The 17594-nt window shown below is 45.0% G+C and overlaps 1 protein-coding gene across 1 annotated transcript in view; it reads right to left on the reverse strand.

Moving 5' to 3' along the window:
- Nucleotides 1–17594, reverse strand: part of PDE2A (phosphodiesterase 2A) — an 835594-nt gene that overhangs the window by 21086 nt on the left and 796914 nt on the right. The window contains exons 24-27 of the mRNA XM_077298849.1: nucleotides 2662–2749; nucleotides 2511–2558; nucleotides 2150–2224; nucleotides 1931–2030 (exon numbers count right to left, since the gene is read on the reverse strand). Coding sequence (XP_077154964.1) covers nucleotides 1931–2030; nucleotides 2150–2224; nucleotides 2511–2558; nucleotides 2662–2749 — 311 coding nt within the window. The remainder of the gene's footprint in view (nucleotides 1–1930; nucleotides 2031–2149; nucleotides 2225–2510; nucleotides 2559–2661; nucleotides 2750–17594) is intronic.

The following is a 17594-nucleotide window of genomic DNA, read 5'->3' on the forward strand; positions in this document are numbered from 1 at the left end:
ATACATTACATTACTGATCCTGAGTTACATCCTGTATTATACCCCAGAGCTGCACTCTCTATTCTGCTGGTGGAGTTACTGTGTACATACATTACAATATTGATCCTGAGTTACATCCTGTATTATACTCCAGAGCTGCACTCACTATTCTGCTGGTGCATTCACTGTGTACATACATTACATTACTGATCCTGAGTTACATCCTGTATTATACTCCAGAGCTGCACTCTCTATTCTGCTGGTGGAGTTACTGTGTACATACATTACATTACTGATCCTGAGTTACATGCTGTATTATACTCCAGAGCTGCACTCACTATTCTGCTGGTGCAGTCACTGTGTACATACATTACATTACTGATCCTGAGTTACATCCTGTATTATACCCCAGAGCTGCACTCACTATTCTGCTGGTGCAGTCACTGTGTACATACATTACATTACTGATCCTGAGTTACATCCTGTATTATACTCCAGAGCTGCACTCACTATTCTGCTGGTGCAGTCACTGTGTACATACATTACATTACTGATCCTGAGTTACATCCTGTATTATACTCCAGAGCTGCACTCACTATTCTGCTGGTGCAGTCACTGTGTACATACATTACATTACTGATCCTGAGTTACATCCTGTATTATACTCCAGAGCTGCACTCACTATTCTGCTGGTGAAGTTACTGGCGATTGTACTTTTGTATCTCTGCACTATTTATAACTGGTATTTTTTTCTTCTTTTGCTGTTCTCCTTTTTGTCACTAGAGGGCAGCATTTAACAACACAGCAGAAGTTCCTCCTCTTCCTCCTCTGACCTTCCTGAGACTTTGCAGATCACATTGGGATGTTACATTGATTTATTACTGTTACTCCACTTTATCCACAATCAGTCCAGCTGTGATAATCTATGTGCTGCCAATATCACACGACGCCATTAATAATCCTCTCCTTATAGTGTATTATGGTGTGTGACACTTTCCTCCTTTCTCTGCACAGAGACGTCTCGTCTATGACTGTAGGACAAAATGACGACTTTGTTATTGGGGTGAGAACCATATATTGATCTTTTGTGCATAAAATGATCATTAAACTGAGTGAGTCTTCATCATTTGCCTTTGCTAGTGGTGGAGAATGCAGGCAAATCTGCGGAGCATCTGTCAATCAAAGTGTCAGGGCGCGGTTACCTCCATAGTGCGCCATGGTGTCAGCACTGACTGTAATAGCCGCCTGCACTGCCCCATGGCTGAACGCTGCCAACAGGAATAAAGGGAGGTTTACATCTAACTCTACATCTACTTCTGCCTCCAACTCTACATCCAACTCTAACTGTACATCTAACTCTGCCTCCAACTCTGCCTCCAACTCTGCCTCCAACTCTGCCTCCAACTCTGCCTCCAACTCTGCCTCCAACTCTGCCTCCAACTCTGCCTCCAACTCTGCCTCCAACTCTGCCTCCAACTCTGCCTCCAACTCTGCCTCCAACTCTGCCTCCAACTCTGCCTCCAACTCTGCCTCCAACTCTGCCTCCAACTCTGCCTCCAACTCTGCCTCCAACTCTGCCTCCAACTCTGCCTCCAACTCTGCCTCCAACTCTGCCTCCAACTCTGCCTCCAACTCTGCCTCTAACTCTGCCTCTAACTCTGCCTCTAACTCTGCCTCTAACTCTGCCTCTAACTCTGCCTCTAACTCTGCCTCTAACTCTGCCTCTAACTCTTTATAACATTTATTATAAACATATTTTTTATTTCCTATGTGAAGAACAGAAATTTCCATCTCAATAAATAGTGATGGGGCAGATTGGAGAGATCTCTGGGGGGCAGCAGTGCTGGGGCTGACTGCAGCCTGTGTCTGTGCAGTGTAAGATGTGGGGGGATGTGGTGACAGTGTGCCCCCTAGTGGGCAGAAGACGACACTTTTCTGGCGCTGCGCTCACCGGACGCCATTTTCTGAAGCTCTTTGAAGATACGCAGATGATGCGCCAAATCTGTGGCCAAGATGATTTCTCGCATGAGGTCCAGCATCCTCTGATAATCCTGCAGGGGGAGACACAAGAAGAATGGCATCACCGCTTACATCAGGACATAAAGGGGGCAGTATCTCCCGCTGAGACCCCCGAGGATTTCACGGGTTCATCATCCGCACTTTTAATCACCTTTCTGGAAAACTGTTCGAAGATGTTACACCCCTGTGAGTTGAGGATGGCGATGGCCTGAGCAAAGTGATGTCTCTGCCGGGAGGAAGACACAACCCTCATTATGCTTCATATCATGACTCCAGTCACACCCAGAGCTGCAGCCAGAATCCTGCTGCTTTCCTGTAACTCTCAGTTTGCCGGTATCACATCTGGTTGCTGCCGCTGACATCTCTGACAAAGCAGAACCACAGTGACCTGTGCATTATGGCATAGCAATGTGGATGCAGCTTTGGATGTGACTAGAGTAAAAGACAGCATTTAACTCAGCATTATAATGTGTCCTATAGGACCCATTACTGGAAGGTTGCAGCCTACTCACCTCCATCACAGAGCCCTCGGAGCTGTACAGAGCCGCCAGAACCGATTTCTGGATGAAAAGAATGAAATAATATTTGGAGACTTAGAATCGGTGAGATGTAGACATCGGCCAGGAGGACTCTGAGCTACGAGGAGTGAGCCCGAAAACTTACCGAGGCCACCTGGAAGGAATTGTTAGTCCCCCTGTGATCCAGATCGTGGCACATACACGACACAAACAAGGCAAAAATTTCAATATCCCTGAAAAAAGTAAAAAGAAATCATAAAAATGACAAATAAATGGTAAAAAGCAGCATGTGCCACAGCGCCACCTAGTGGGACCTCTACAATAATACAGCACTATGGCTCCATCTAGTGGTAGTACAGTGTGTGTCACCTCTAGGAAAATACAGCAATATGGCTCCATCTAGTGGTAGTACAGTATATGTCACCTCTAGGATAATACAGCACTATGGCTCCATCTAGTGGTAGTACAGTGTGTGTCACCTCTAGGATAATACAGCACTATGGCTCCATCTAGTGGTAGTACAGTATATGTCACCTCTAGGATAATACAGCACTATGGCTCCATCTAGTGGTAGTACAGTGTGTGTCACCTCTAGGATAATACAGCACTATGGCTCCATCTAGTGGTAGTACAGTGTATGTCACCTCTAGGATAATACAGCACTATGGCTCCATCTAGTGGTAGTACAGTATATGTCACCTCTAGGATAATACAGCACTATGGCTCCCATCTAGTGGTAGTACAGTGTGTGTCACCTCTGGGATAATACAGCACTATGGCTCCATCTAGTGGTAGTACAGTATGTGTCACCTCTAGGATAATACAGCACTATGGCTCCATCTAGTGGTAGTACAGTGTATGTCACCTCTAGGATAATACAGCACTATGGCTCCATCTAGTGGTAGTACAGTGTATGTCACCTCTGGGAAAATACAGCACTATGGCTCCATCTAGTGGTAGTACAGTATATGTCACCTCTGGGATAATACAGCACTATGGCTCCATCTAGTGGTAGTACAGTATATGTCACCTCTGGGAAAATACAGCACTACGGCTCCATCTAGTGGTAGTACAGTATATGTCACCTCTGGGATAATACAGCACTATGGCTCCATCTAGTGGTAGTACAGTATATGTCACCTCTAGGATAATACAGCACTATGGCTCCATCTAGTGGTAGTATAGTGTATGTCACCTCTAGGATAATACAGCACTATGGCTCCATCTAGTGGTAGTACAGTGTATGTCACCTCTGGGAAAATACAGCACTATGGCTCCATCTAGTGGTAGTACAGTGTGTGTCACCTCTAGGATAATACAGCACTATGGCTCCATCTAGTGGTAGTACAGTGTGTGTCACCTCTGGGATAATACAGCACTACGGCTCCATCTAGTGGTAGTACAGTGTATGTCACCTCTAGGATAATACAGCACTATGGCTCCATCTAGTGGTAGTACAGTGTGTGTCACCTCTAGGATAATACAGCACTATGGCTCCATCTAGTGGTAGTACAGTGTGTGTCACCATTGGATAATACAGCACTATGGCTCCATCTAGTGGTAGTACAGAATATGTCACCTCTAGGATAATACAGCACTATGGCTCCATCTAGTGGTAGTACAGTATATGTCACCTCTAGGATAATACAGCACTATGGCTCCATCTAGTGGTAGTACAGTATGTGTCACCTCTAGGATAATACAGCACTATGGCTCCATCTAGTGGTAGTACAGTATATGTCACCTCTAGGATAATACAGCACTATGGCTCCATCTAGTGGTAGTACAGTGTGTGTCACCTCTAGGATAATACAGCACTATGGCTCCATCTAGTGGTAGTACAGTGTGTGTCACCTCTAGGATAATACAGCAGTATGGCTCCATCTAGTGGTAGTACAGTGTGTGTCACCTCTAGGATAATACAGCACTATGGCTCCATCTAGTGGTAGTACAGTGTGTGTCACCTCTGGGATAATACAGCACTACGGCTCCATCTAGTGGTAGTACAGTGTGTGTCACCTCTAGGATAATACAGCACTATGGCTCCATCTAGTGGTAGTACAGTGTGTGTCACCTCTAGGATAATACAGCACTATGGCTCCATCTAGTGGTAGTACAGTATGTGTCACCTCTAGGATAATACAGCACTATGGCTCCATCTAGTGGTAGTACAGTATGTGTCACCTCTGGGATAATACAGCACTATGGCTCCATCTAGTGGTAGTACAGTGTGTGTCACCTCTAGGATAATACAGCACTATGGCTCCATCTAGTGGTAGTACAGTGTGTGTCACCTCTAGGATAATACAGCACTATGGCTCCATCTAGTGGTAGTACAGTATGTGTCACCTCTAGGATAATACAGCACTATGGCTCCATCTAGTGGTAGTACAGTGTGTGTCTCCTCTAGGATAATACAGCACTATGGCTCCATCTAGTGGTAGTACAGTGTGTGTCACCTCTTGGATAATACAGCACTATGGCTCCATCTAGTGGTAGTACAGAATATGTCACCTCTAGGATAATACAGCACTATGGCTCCATCTAGTGGTAGTACAGTATGTGTCACCTCTAGGATAATACAGCACTATGGCTCCATCTAGTGGTAGTACAGTGTGTGTCACCTCTAGGATAATACAGCACTATGGCTCCATCTAGTGGTAGTACAGTGTGTGTCACCTCTAGGATAATACAGCACTATGGCTCCATCTAGTGGTAGTACAGTGTGTGTCACCTCTAGGATAATACAGCACTATGGCTCCATCTAGTGGTAGTACAGCGTGTGTCACCTCTAGGATAATACAGCACTATGGCTCCATCTAGTGGTAGTACAGTATGTGTCACCTCTGGGATAATACAGCACTATGGCTCCATCTAGTGGTAGTACAGTATATGTCACCTCTAGGATAATACAGCACTATGGCTCCATCTAGTGGTAGTACGGTATGTGTCACCTCTAGGATAATACAGCACTATGGCTCCATCTAGTGGTAGTACAGTGTGTGTCACCTCTAGGATAATACAGCACTATGGCTCCATCTAGTGGTAGTACAGTGTGTGTCACCTCTGGGATAATACAGCACTATGGCTCCATCTAGTGGTAGTACAGTGTGTGTCACCTCTGGGATAATACAGCACTATGGCTCCATCTAGTGGTAGTACAGTATGTGTCACCTCTAGGATAATACAGCACTATGGCTCCATCTAGTGGTAGTACAGTGTGTGTCACCTCTGGGATAATACAGCACTACGGCTCCATCTAGTGGTAGTACAGTGTGTGTCACCTCTAGGATAATACAGCACTATGGCTCCATCTAGTGGTAGTACAGTATATGTCACCTCTAGGATAATACAGCACTATGGCTCCATCTAGTGGTAGTACAGTATATGTCACCTCTAGGATAATACAGCACTATGGCTCCATCTAGTGGTAGTATAGTGTATGTCACCTCTAGGATAATACAGCACTATGGCTCCATCTAGTGGTAGTACAGTGTATGTCACCTCTGGGAAAATACAGCACTATGGCTCCATCTAGTGGTAGTACAGTGTGTGTCACCTCTAGGATAATACAGCACTATGGCTCCATCTAGTGGTAGTACAGTGTGTGTCACCATTGGATAATACAGCACTATGGCTCCATCTAGTGGTAGTACAGAATATGTCACCTCTAGGATAATACAGCACTATGGCTCCATCTAGTGGTAGTACAGTATATGTCACCTCTAGGATAATACAGCACTATGGCTCCATCTAGTGGTAGTACAGTATGTGTCACCTCTAGGATAATACAGCACTATGGCTCCATCTAGTGGTAGTACAGTATATGTCACCTCTAGGATAATACAGCACTATGGCTCCATCTAGTGGTAGTACAGTGTGTGTCACCTCTAGGATAATACAGCACTATGGCTCCATCTAGTGGTAGTACAGTGTGTGTCACCTCTAGGATAATACAGCACTATGGCTCCATCTAGTGGTAGTACAGTATATGTCACCTCTAGGATAATACAGCACTATGGCTCCCATCTAGTGGTAGTACAGTATATGTCACCTCTAGGATAATACAGCACTATGGCTCCATCTAGTGGTAGTACAGTATATGTCACCTCTAGGATAATACAGCACTACGGCTCCATCTAGTGGTAGTACAGTATGTGTCACCTCTAGGATAATACAGCACTATGGCTCCATCTAGTGGTAGTACAGTATGTGTCACCTCTAGGATAATACAGCACTATGTCTCCATCTAGTGGTAGTACAGTGTGTGTCACCTCTAGGATAATACAGCACTATGGCTCCATCTAGTGGTAGTACAGTGTATGTCACCTCTGGGATAATACAGCACTATGGCTCCATCTAGTGGTAGTACAGTGTGTGTCACCTCTGGGATAATACAGCACTATGGCTCCATCTAGTGGTAGTACAGTGTGTGTCACCTCTGGGATAATACAGCACTATGGCTCCATCTAGTGGTAGTACAGTGTGTGTCACCTCTAGGATAATACAGCACTATGGCTCCATCTAGTGGTAGTACAGTGTGTGTCACCTCTAGGATAATACAGCACTATGGCTCCATCTAGTGGTAGTACAGTATGTGTCACCTCTAGGATAATACAGCACTATGGCTCCATCTAGTGGTAGTACAGTATATGTCACCTCTAGGATAATACAGCACTATGGCTCCATCTAGTGGTAGTACAGTATATGTCACCTCTGGGATAATACAGCACTATGGCTCCATCTAGTGGTAGTACAGTATATGTCACCTCTAGGATAATACAGCACTACGGCTCCATCTAGTGGTAGTACAGTGTGTGTCACCTCTATGATAATACAGCACTATGGCTCCATCTAGTGGTAGTACAGTATGTGTCTCCTCTAAAATAATACAGCACTATGGCTCCATCTGGTGGCAGTACAGTGTGTGTCACCTCTAGGATAATACAGCACTATGGCTCCATCTAGTGGCAGTACAGTGTGTGTCACCTCTAGGATAATACAGCACTATGGCTCCATCTAGTGGTAGTACAGTGTGTGTCACCTCTAGGATAATACAGCACTATGGCCCCATCTAGTGGTAGTACAGTATGTGTCACCTCAAGGATAATACAGCACTATGGCTCCATCTAGTGGTAGTACAGTGTGTGTCACCTCTAGGATAATACAGCACTATGGCTCCATCTAGTGGTAGTACAGTGTGTGTCACCTCTAGGATAATACAGCACTATGGCTCCATCTAGTGGTAGTACAGTGTGTGTCACCTCTAGGATAATACAGCACTATGGCTCCATCTAGTGGTAGTACAGTATATGTCACCTCTAGGATAATACAGCACTATGGCTCCATCTAGTGGTAGTACAGTATGTGTCACCTCTGGGATAATACAGCACTATGGCTCCATCTAGTGGTAGTACAGTGTGTGTCACCTCTAGGATAATACAGCACTATGGCTCCATCTAGTGGTAGTACAGTGTGTGTCACCTCTAGGATAATACAGCACTATGGCTCCATCTAGTGGTAGTACAGTGTGTGTCACCATTGGATAATACAGCACTATGGCTCCATCTAGTGGTAGTACAGAATATGTCACCTCTAGGATAATACAGCACTATGGCTCCATCTAGTGGTAGTACAGTATATGTCACCTCTAGGATAATACAGCACTATGGCTCCATCTAGTGGTAGTACAGTATGTGTCACCTCTAGGATAATACAGCACTATGGCTCCATCTAGTGGTAGTACAGTATATGTCACCTCTAGGATAATACAGCACTATGGCTCCATCTAGTGGTAGTACAGTGTGTGTCACCTCTAGGATAATACAGCACTATGGCTCCATCTAGTGGTAGTACAGTGTGTGTCACCTCTAGGATAATACAGCACTATGGCTCCATCTAGTGGTAGTACAGTATATGTCACCTCTAGGATAATACAGCACTATGGCTCCCATCTAGTGGTAGTACAGTATATGTCACCTCTAGGATAATACAGCACTATGGCTCCATCTAGTGGTAGTACAGTATATGTCACCTCTAGGATAATACAGCACTACGGCTCCATCTAGTGGTAGTACAGTATGTGTCACCTCTAGGATAATACAGCACTATGGCTCCATCTAGTGGTAGTACAGTATGTGTCACCTCTAGGATAATACAGCACTATGTCTCCATCTAGTGGTAGTACAGTGTGTGTCACCTCTAGGATAATACAGCACTATGGCTCCATCTAGTGGTAGTACAGTGTATGTCACCTCTGGGATAATACAGCACTATGGCTCCATCTAGTGGTAGTACAGTGTGTGTCACCTCTGGGATAATACAGCACTATGGCTCCATCTAGTGGTAGTACAGTATATGTCACCTCTAGGATAATACAGCACTATGGCTCCATCTAGTGGTAGTACAGTATATGTCACCTCTGGGATAATACAGCACTATGGCTCCATCTAGTGGTAGTACAGTATATGTCACCTCTAGGATAATACAGCACTACGGCTCCATCTAGTGGTAGTACAGTGTGTGTCACCTCTATGATAATACAGCACTATGGCTCCATCTAGTGGTAGTACAGTATGTGTCTCCTCTAAAATAATACAGCACTATGGCTCCATCTGGTGGCAGTACAGTGTGTGTCACCTCTAGGATAATACAGCACTATGGCTCCATCTAGTGGCAGTACAGTGTGTGTCACCTCTAGGATAATACAGCACTATGGCTCCATCTAGTGGTAGTACAGTGTGTGTCACCTCTAGGATAATACAGCACTATGGCCCCATCTAGTGGTAGTACAGTATGTGTCACCTCAAGGATAATACAGCACTATGGCTCCATCTAGTGGTAGTACAGTGTGTGTCACCTCTAGGATAATACAGCACTATGGCTCCATCTAGTGGTAGTACAGTGTGTGTCACCTCTAGGATAATACAGCACTATGGCTCCATCTAGTGGTAGTACAGTGTGTGTCACCTCTAGGATAATACAGCACTATGGCTCCATCTAGTGGTAGTACAGTATATGTCACCTCTAGGATAATACAGCACTATGGCTCCATCTAGTGGTAGTACAGTATGTGTCACCTCTGGGATAATACAGCACTATGGCTCCATCTAGTGGTAGTACAGTGTGTGTCACCTCTGGGATAATACAGCACTATGGCTCCATCTAGTGGTAGTACAGAATATGTCACCTCTAGGATAATACAGCACTATGGCTCCATCTAGTGGTAGTACAGTGTATGTCACCTCTAGGATAATACAGCACTATGGCCCCATCTAGTGGTAGTACAGTATGTGTCACCTCAAGGATAATACAGCACTATGGCTACATCTAGTGGTAGTACAGTGTGTGTCACCTCTAGGATAATACAGCACTATGGCTCCATCTAGTGGTAGTACAGTGTGTGTCACCTCTAGGATAATACAGCACTATGGCTCCATGTAGTGGTAGTACAGTGTGTGTCACCTTTAGGATAATACAGCAGTATGGCTCCATCTAGTGGTAGTACAGTGTGTGTCACCTCTAGGATAATACAGCACTATGGCTCCATCTAGTGGTAGTACAGTGTGTGTCACCTCTGGGATAATACAGCACTATGGCTCCATCTAGTGGTAGTACAGTGTGTGTCACCTCTGGGATAATACAGCACTATGGCTCCATCTAGTGGTAGTACAGTGTGCGTCACCTCTAGGATAATACAGCACTATGGCTCCATCTAGTGGTAGTACAGTGTGTGTCACCTCTAGGATAATACAGCACTATGGCTCCATCTAGTGGTAGTACAGTGTGTGTCACCTCTAGGATAATACAGCACTATGGCTCCATCTAGTGGTAGTACAGTGTGTGTCTCCTCTAGGATAATACAGCACTATGGCTCCATCTAGTGGTAGTACAGTGTGTGTCACCTCTAGGATAATACAGCACTATGGCTCCATCTAGTGGTAGTACAGTGTGTGTCACCTCTAGGATAATACAGCACTATGGCTCCATCTAGTGGTAGTACAGTATATGTCACCTCTAGGATAATACAGCACTATGGCTCCATCTAGTGGTAGTACAGTGTGTGTCACCTCTAGGATAATACAGCACTATGGCTCCATCTAGTGGTAGTACAGTATATGTCACCTCTAGGATACTACAGCAATATGGCTCCATCTAGTGGTAGTACAGTGTGTGTCACCTCTAGGATAATACAGCACTATGGCTCCATCTAGTGGTAGTACAGTGTGTGTCACCTCTAGGATAATACAGCACTATGGCTCCATCTAGTGGTAGTACAGTGTGTGTCACCTCTAGGATAATACAGCACTATGGCTCCATCTAGTGGTAGTACAGTGTGTGTCACCTCTAGGATAATACAGCACTATGGCCCCATCTAGTGGTAGTACAGTGTGTGTCACCTCTAGGATAATACAGCACTATGGCCCCATCTAGTGGTAGTACAGTGTGTGTCACCTCTGGGATAATACAGCACTATGGCTCCATCTAGTGGTAGTACAGTGTGTGTCACCTCTAGGATAATACAGCACTATGGCCCCATCTAGTGGTAGTACAGTGTGTGTCACCTCTAGGATAATACAGCACTATGGCCCCATCTAGTGGTAGTACAGTGTGTGTCACCTCTAGGATAATACAGCACTATGGCTCCATCTAGTGGTAGTACAGTGTGTGTCACCTCTGGGATAATACAGCACTATGGCTCCATCTAGTGGTAGTACAGTATATGTCACCTCTATGATAATACAGCACTATGGCTCCATCTAGTGGTAGTACAGTATATGTCACCTCTATGATAATACAGCACTACGGCTCCATCTAGTGGTAGTACAGTATGTGTCACCTCTGGGATAATACAGCACTATGGCTCCATCTAGTGGTAGTACAGTATGTGTCACCTCTAGGATAATACAGCACTATGGCTCCATCTAGTGGTAGTACAGTATGTGTCACCTCTAGGATAATACAGCACTATGGCTCCATCTAGTGGTAGTACAGTGTGTGTCACCTCTAGGATAATACAGCACTATGGCTCCATCTAGTGGTAGTACAGTATGTGTCACCTCTGGGATAATACAGCACTATGGCTCCATCTAGTGGTAGTACAGTATATGTCACCTCTAGGATAATACAGCACTATGGCTCCATCTAGTGGTAGTACAGAATGTGTCACCTCTAGGATAATACAGCACTATGGCTCCATGTAGTGGTAGTACAGTGTGTGTCACCTTTAGGATAATACAGCAGTATGGCTCCATCTAGTGGTAGTACAGTGTGTGTCACCTCTAGGATAATACAGCACTATGGCTCCATCTAGTGGTAGTACAGTGTGTGTCACCTCTGGGATAATACAGCACTATGGCTCCATCTAGTGGTAGTACAGTGTGTGTCACCTCTGGGATAATACAGCACTATGGCTCCATCTAGTGGTAGTACAGTGTATGTCACCTCTAGGATAATACAGCACTATGGCTCCATCTAGTGGTAGTACAGTGTGTGTCACCTCTAGGATAATACAGCACTATGGCTCCATCTAGTGGTAGTACAGCGTGTGTCACCTCTAGGATAATACAGCACTATGGCTCCATCTAGTGGTAGTACAGCGTGTGTCACCTCTAGGATAATACAGCACTATGGCTCCATCTAGTGGTAGTACAGTGTGTGTCACCTCCAGGATAATACAGCACTATGGCTCCATGTAGTGGTAGTACAGTGTGTGTCACCTTTAGGATAATACAGCAGTATGGCTCCATCTAGTGGTAGTACAGTGTGTGTCACCTCTAGGATAATACAGCACTATGGCTCCATCTAGTGGTAGTACAGTGTGTGTCACCTCTGGGATAATACAGCACTATGGCTCCATCTAGTGGTAGTACAGTGTGTGTCACCTCTGGGATAATACAGCACTATGGCTCCATCTAGTGGTAGTACAGTGTATGTCACCTCTAGGATAATACAGCACTATGGCTCCATCTAGTGGTAGTACAGTGTGTGTCACCTCTAGGATAATACAGCACTATGGCTCCATCTAGTGGTAGTACAGCGTGTGTCACCTCTAGGATAATACAGCACTATGGCTCCATCTAGTGGTAGTACAGTGTATGTCACCTCTAGGATAATACAGCACTATGGCCCCATCTAGTGGTAGTACAGTGTGCGTCACCTCTAGGATAATACAGCACTATGGCTCCATCTAGTGGTAGTACAGTGTGTGTCACCTCTAGGATAATACAGCACTATGGCTCCATCTAGTGGTAGTACAGTGTGTGTCACCTCTAGGATAATACAGCACTATGGCTCCATCTAGTGGTAGTACAGTGTGTGTCTCCTCTAGGATAATACAGCACTATGGCTCCATCTAGTGGTAGTACAGTGTGTGTCACCTCTAGGATAATACAGCACTATGGCTCCATCTAGTGGTAGTACAGTGTGTGTCACCTCTGGGATACTACAGCAATATGGCTCCATCTAGTGGTAGTACAGTATATGTCACCTCTAGGATAATACAGCACTATGGCTCCATCTAGTGGTAGTACAGTGTATGTCACCTCTAGGATAATACAGCACTATGGCTCCATCTAGTGGTAGTACAGTATGTGTCACCTCTAGGATAATACAGCACTATGGCTCCATCTAGTGGTAGTACAGTGTATGTCACCTCTGGGATAATACAGCACTATGGCTCCATCTAGTGGTAGTACAGTGTGTGTCACCTCTAGGATAATACAGCACTATGGCTCCATCTAGTGGTAGTACAGTGTGTGTCACCTCTAGGATAATACAGCACTATGGCTCCATCTAGTGGTAGTACAGTGTGTGTCACCTCTAGGATAATACAGCACTATGGCTCCATCTAGTGGTAGTACAGTATATGTCACCTCTAGGATACTACAGCAATATGGCTCCATCTAGTGGTAGTACAGTGTGTGTCACCTCTAGGATAATACAGCACTATGGCTCCATCTAGTGGTAGTACAGTGTGTGTCACCTCTAGGATAATACAGCACTATGGCTCCATCTAGTGGTAGTACAGTGTGTGTCACCTCTAGGATAATACAGCACTATGGCTCCATCTAGTGGTAGTACAGTGTGTGTCACCTCTAGGATAATACAGCACTATGGCTCCATCTAGTGGTAGTACAGTGTGTGTCACCTCTAGGATAATACAGCACTATGGCTCCATCTAGTGGTAGTACAGTATGTGTCACCTCTAGGATAATACAGCACTATGGCTCCATCTAGTGGTAGTACAGTATATGTCACCTCTATGATAATACAGCACTACGGCTCCATCTAGTGGTAGTACAGTATGTGTCACCTCTGGGATAATACAGCACTATGGCTCCATCTAGTGGTAGTACAGTATGTGTCACCTCTAGGATAATACAGCACTATGGCTCCATCTAGTGGTAGTACAGTATATGTCACCTCTAGGATACTACAGCAATATGGCTCCATCTAGTGGTAGTACAGTGTGTGTCACCTCTAGGATAATACAGCACTATGGCTCCATCTAGTGGTAGTACAGTGTGTGTCACCTCTAGGATAATACAGCACTATGGCTCCATCTAGTGGTAGTACAGTGTGTGTCACCTCTAGGATAATACAGCACTATGGCTCCATCTAGTGGTAGTACAGTGTGTGTCACCTCTAGGATAATACAGCACTATGGCTCCATCTAGTGGTAGTACAGTGTGTGTCACCTCTAGGATAATACAGCACTATGGCCCCATCTAGTGGTAGTACAGTGTGTGTCACCTCTAGGATAATACAGCACTATGGCTCCATCTAGTGGTAGTACAGTGTGTGTCACCTCTGGGATAATACAGCACTATGGCTCCATCTAGTGGTAGTACAGTATATGTCACCTCTATGATAATACAGCACTATGGCTCCATCTAGTGGTAGTACAGTATATGTCACCTCTATGATAATACAGCACTACGGCTCCATCTAGTGGTAGTACAGTATGTGTCACCTCTGGGATAATACAGCACTATGGCTCCATCTAGTGGTAGTACAGTATGTGTCACCTCTAGGATAATACAGCACTATGGCTCCATCTAGTGGTAGTACAGTATGTGTCACCTCTAGGATAATACAGCACTATGGCTCCATCTAGTGGCAGTACAGTGTGTGTCACCTCTGGGATAATACAGCACTATGGCTCCATCTAGTGGTAGTACAGTGTGTGTCACCTCTAGGATAATACAGCACTATGGCTCCATCTAGTGGTAGTACATTATATGTCACCTCTAGGATAATACAGCACTATGGCTCCATCTAGTGGCAGTACAGTGTGTGTCACCTCTGGGATAATACAGCACTATGGCTCCATCTAGTGGTAGTACAGTGTGTGTCACCTCTAGGATAATACAGCACTATGGCTCCATCTAGTGGTAGTACAGTATATGTCACCTCTGGGATAATACAGCACTATGGCTCCATCTAGTGGTAGTACAGTATGTGTCACCTCTGGGATAATACAGCACTATGGCTCCATCTAGTGGTAGTACAGTATATGTCACCTCTAGGATAATACAGCACTATGGCTCCATCTAGTGGTAGTACAGTGTGTGTCACCTCTAGGATAATACAGCACTATGGCTCCATCTAGTGGTAGTACAGTGTGTGTCACCTCTAGAATAATACAGCACTATGGCTCCATCTAGTGGTAGTACAGTGTGTGTCTCCTCTAGGATAATACAGCACTATGGCTCCATCTAGTGGTAGTACAGTGTGTGTCACCTCTAGGATAATACAGCACTATGGCTCCATCTAGTGGTAGTACAGTGTGTGTCTCCTCTAGGATAATACAGCACTATGGCTCCATCTAGTGGTAGTACAGTGTGTGTCACCTCTAGGATAATACAGCACTATGGCTCCATCTAGTGGTAGTACAGAATATGTCACCTCTAGGATAATACAGCACTATGGCTCCATCTAGTGGTAGTACAGTATGTGTCACCTCTAGGATAATACAGCACTATGGCTCCATCTAGTGGTAGTACAGTGTGTGTCACCTCTAGGATAATACAGCACTATGGCTCCATCTAGTGGTAGTACAGTATATGTCACCTCTATGATAATACAGCACTATGGCTCCATCTAGTGGTAGTACAGTATGTGTCTCCTCTAAAATAATACAGCACTATGGCTCCATCTAGTGGTAGTACAGTGTATGTCACCTCTGGGATAATACAGCACTATGGCTCCATCTAGTGGTAGTACAGTGTGTGTCACCTCTGGGATAATACAGCACTATGGCTCCATCTAGTGGTAGTACAGTATATGTCACCTCTAGGATAATACAGCACTATGGCTCCATCTAGTGGTAGTACAGTGTGTGTCACCTCTAGGATAATACAGCACTATGGCTCCATCTAGTGGTAGTACAGTATATGTCACCTCTAGGATAATACAGCACTATGGCTCCATCTAGTGGTAGTACAGTATGTGTCACCTCTAGGATAATACAGCACTATGGCTCCATCTAGTGGTAGTACAGTGTGTGTCACCTCTAGGATAATACAGCACTATGGCTCCATCTAGTGGTAGTACAGTGTGTGTCACCTCTAGGATAATACAGCACTATGGCTCCATCTAGTGGTAGTACAGTGTATGTCACCTCTAGGATAATACAGCACTATGGCTCCATCTAGTGGTAGTACAGTATATGTCACCTCTAGGATAATACAGCACTATGGCTCCATCTAGTGGTAGTACAGTATGTGTCACCTCTAGGATAATACAGCACTATGGCTCCATCTAGTGGTAGTACAGTGTGTGTCACCTCTAGGATAATACAGCACTATGGCTCCATCTAGTGGTAGTACAGTATATGTCACCTCTGGGATAATACAGCACTATGGCTCCATCTAGTGGTAGTACAGTGTGTGTCACCTCTAGGATAATACAGCACTATGGCTCCATCTAGTGGTAGTACAGTGTGTGTCTCCTCTAGGATAATACAGCACTATGGCTCCATCTAGTGGTAGTACAGTATATGTCACCTCTAGGATAATACAGCACTATGGCTCCATCTAGTGGTAGTACAGTGTGTGTCACCTCTAGGATAATACAGCACTATGGCTCCATCTAGTGGTAGTACAGTGTGTGTCACCTCTGGGATAATACAGCACTATGGCTCCATCTAGTGGTAGTACAGTATATGTCACCTCTAGGATAATACAGCACTATGGCTCCATCTAGTGGTAGTACAGTGTGTGTCACCTCTAGGATAATACAGCACTATGGCTCCATCTAGTGGTAGTACAGTATATGTCACCTCTAGGATAATACAGCACTATGGCTCCATCTAGTGGTAGTACAGTATGTGTCACCTCTAGGATAATACAGCACTATGGCTCCATCTAGTGGTAGTACAGTATATGTCACCTCTAGGATAATACAGCACTATTATTATTATTATTATTATTATTTATTGTTATAGCGCCATTTATTCCATGGCGCTTTACAAGTGAGGAGGGGTATACATAATAAAAACAAGTACAATAATCTTGAACAATACAAGTCATAACTGGTACAGGAGGAGTGAGGACCCTGCCCGCGAGGGCTCACAATCTACAAGGGATGGGTGAGAATACAGTAGGTGAGGATAGAGCTGATCGTGCAGCGGTTGGTTGATCGGTGGTTACTGCAGGTTGTAGGCTTGTCGGAAGAGGTGGGTCTTCAGATTCTTTTTGAAGGTTTCGATGGTGGGCGAGAGTCTGATGTGTTGTGGTAGAGGGTTCCAGAGTAGGGGTGATACGCGAGAGAAATCTTGTATACGATTGTGGGAAGAGGAGATAAGAGGGGAGTAGAGAAGGAGATCTTGTGAGGATCGGAGGTTGCGTGTAGGAAAGTACCGGGAGATGAGGTCACAGATGTAAGGAGGAGACAGGTTGTGGATGGCTTTGTACGTCATGGTTAGGGTTTTGTACTGGAGTCTCTGGGCAATGGGGAGCCAGTGAAGGGATTGACAGAGGGGAGAGGCCGGAGAATAGCGGGGGGACAGGTGGATTAGTCAGGCAGCAGAGTTTAGAATAGATTGGAGGGGTGCGAGAGTGTTTGAGGGGAGGC

This window comes from Ranitomeya variabilis, chromosome 3, assembly GCF_051348905.1.
Source record: "Ranitomeya variabilis isolate aRanVar5 chromosome 3, aRanVar5.hap1, whole genome shotgun sequence".
NCBI classification, from domain to species: Eukaryota; Metazoa; Chordata; class Amphibia; order Anura; family Dendrobatidae; genus Ranitomeya; species Ranitomeya variabilis.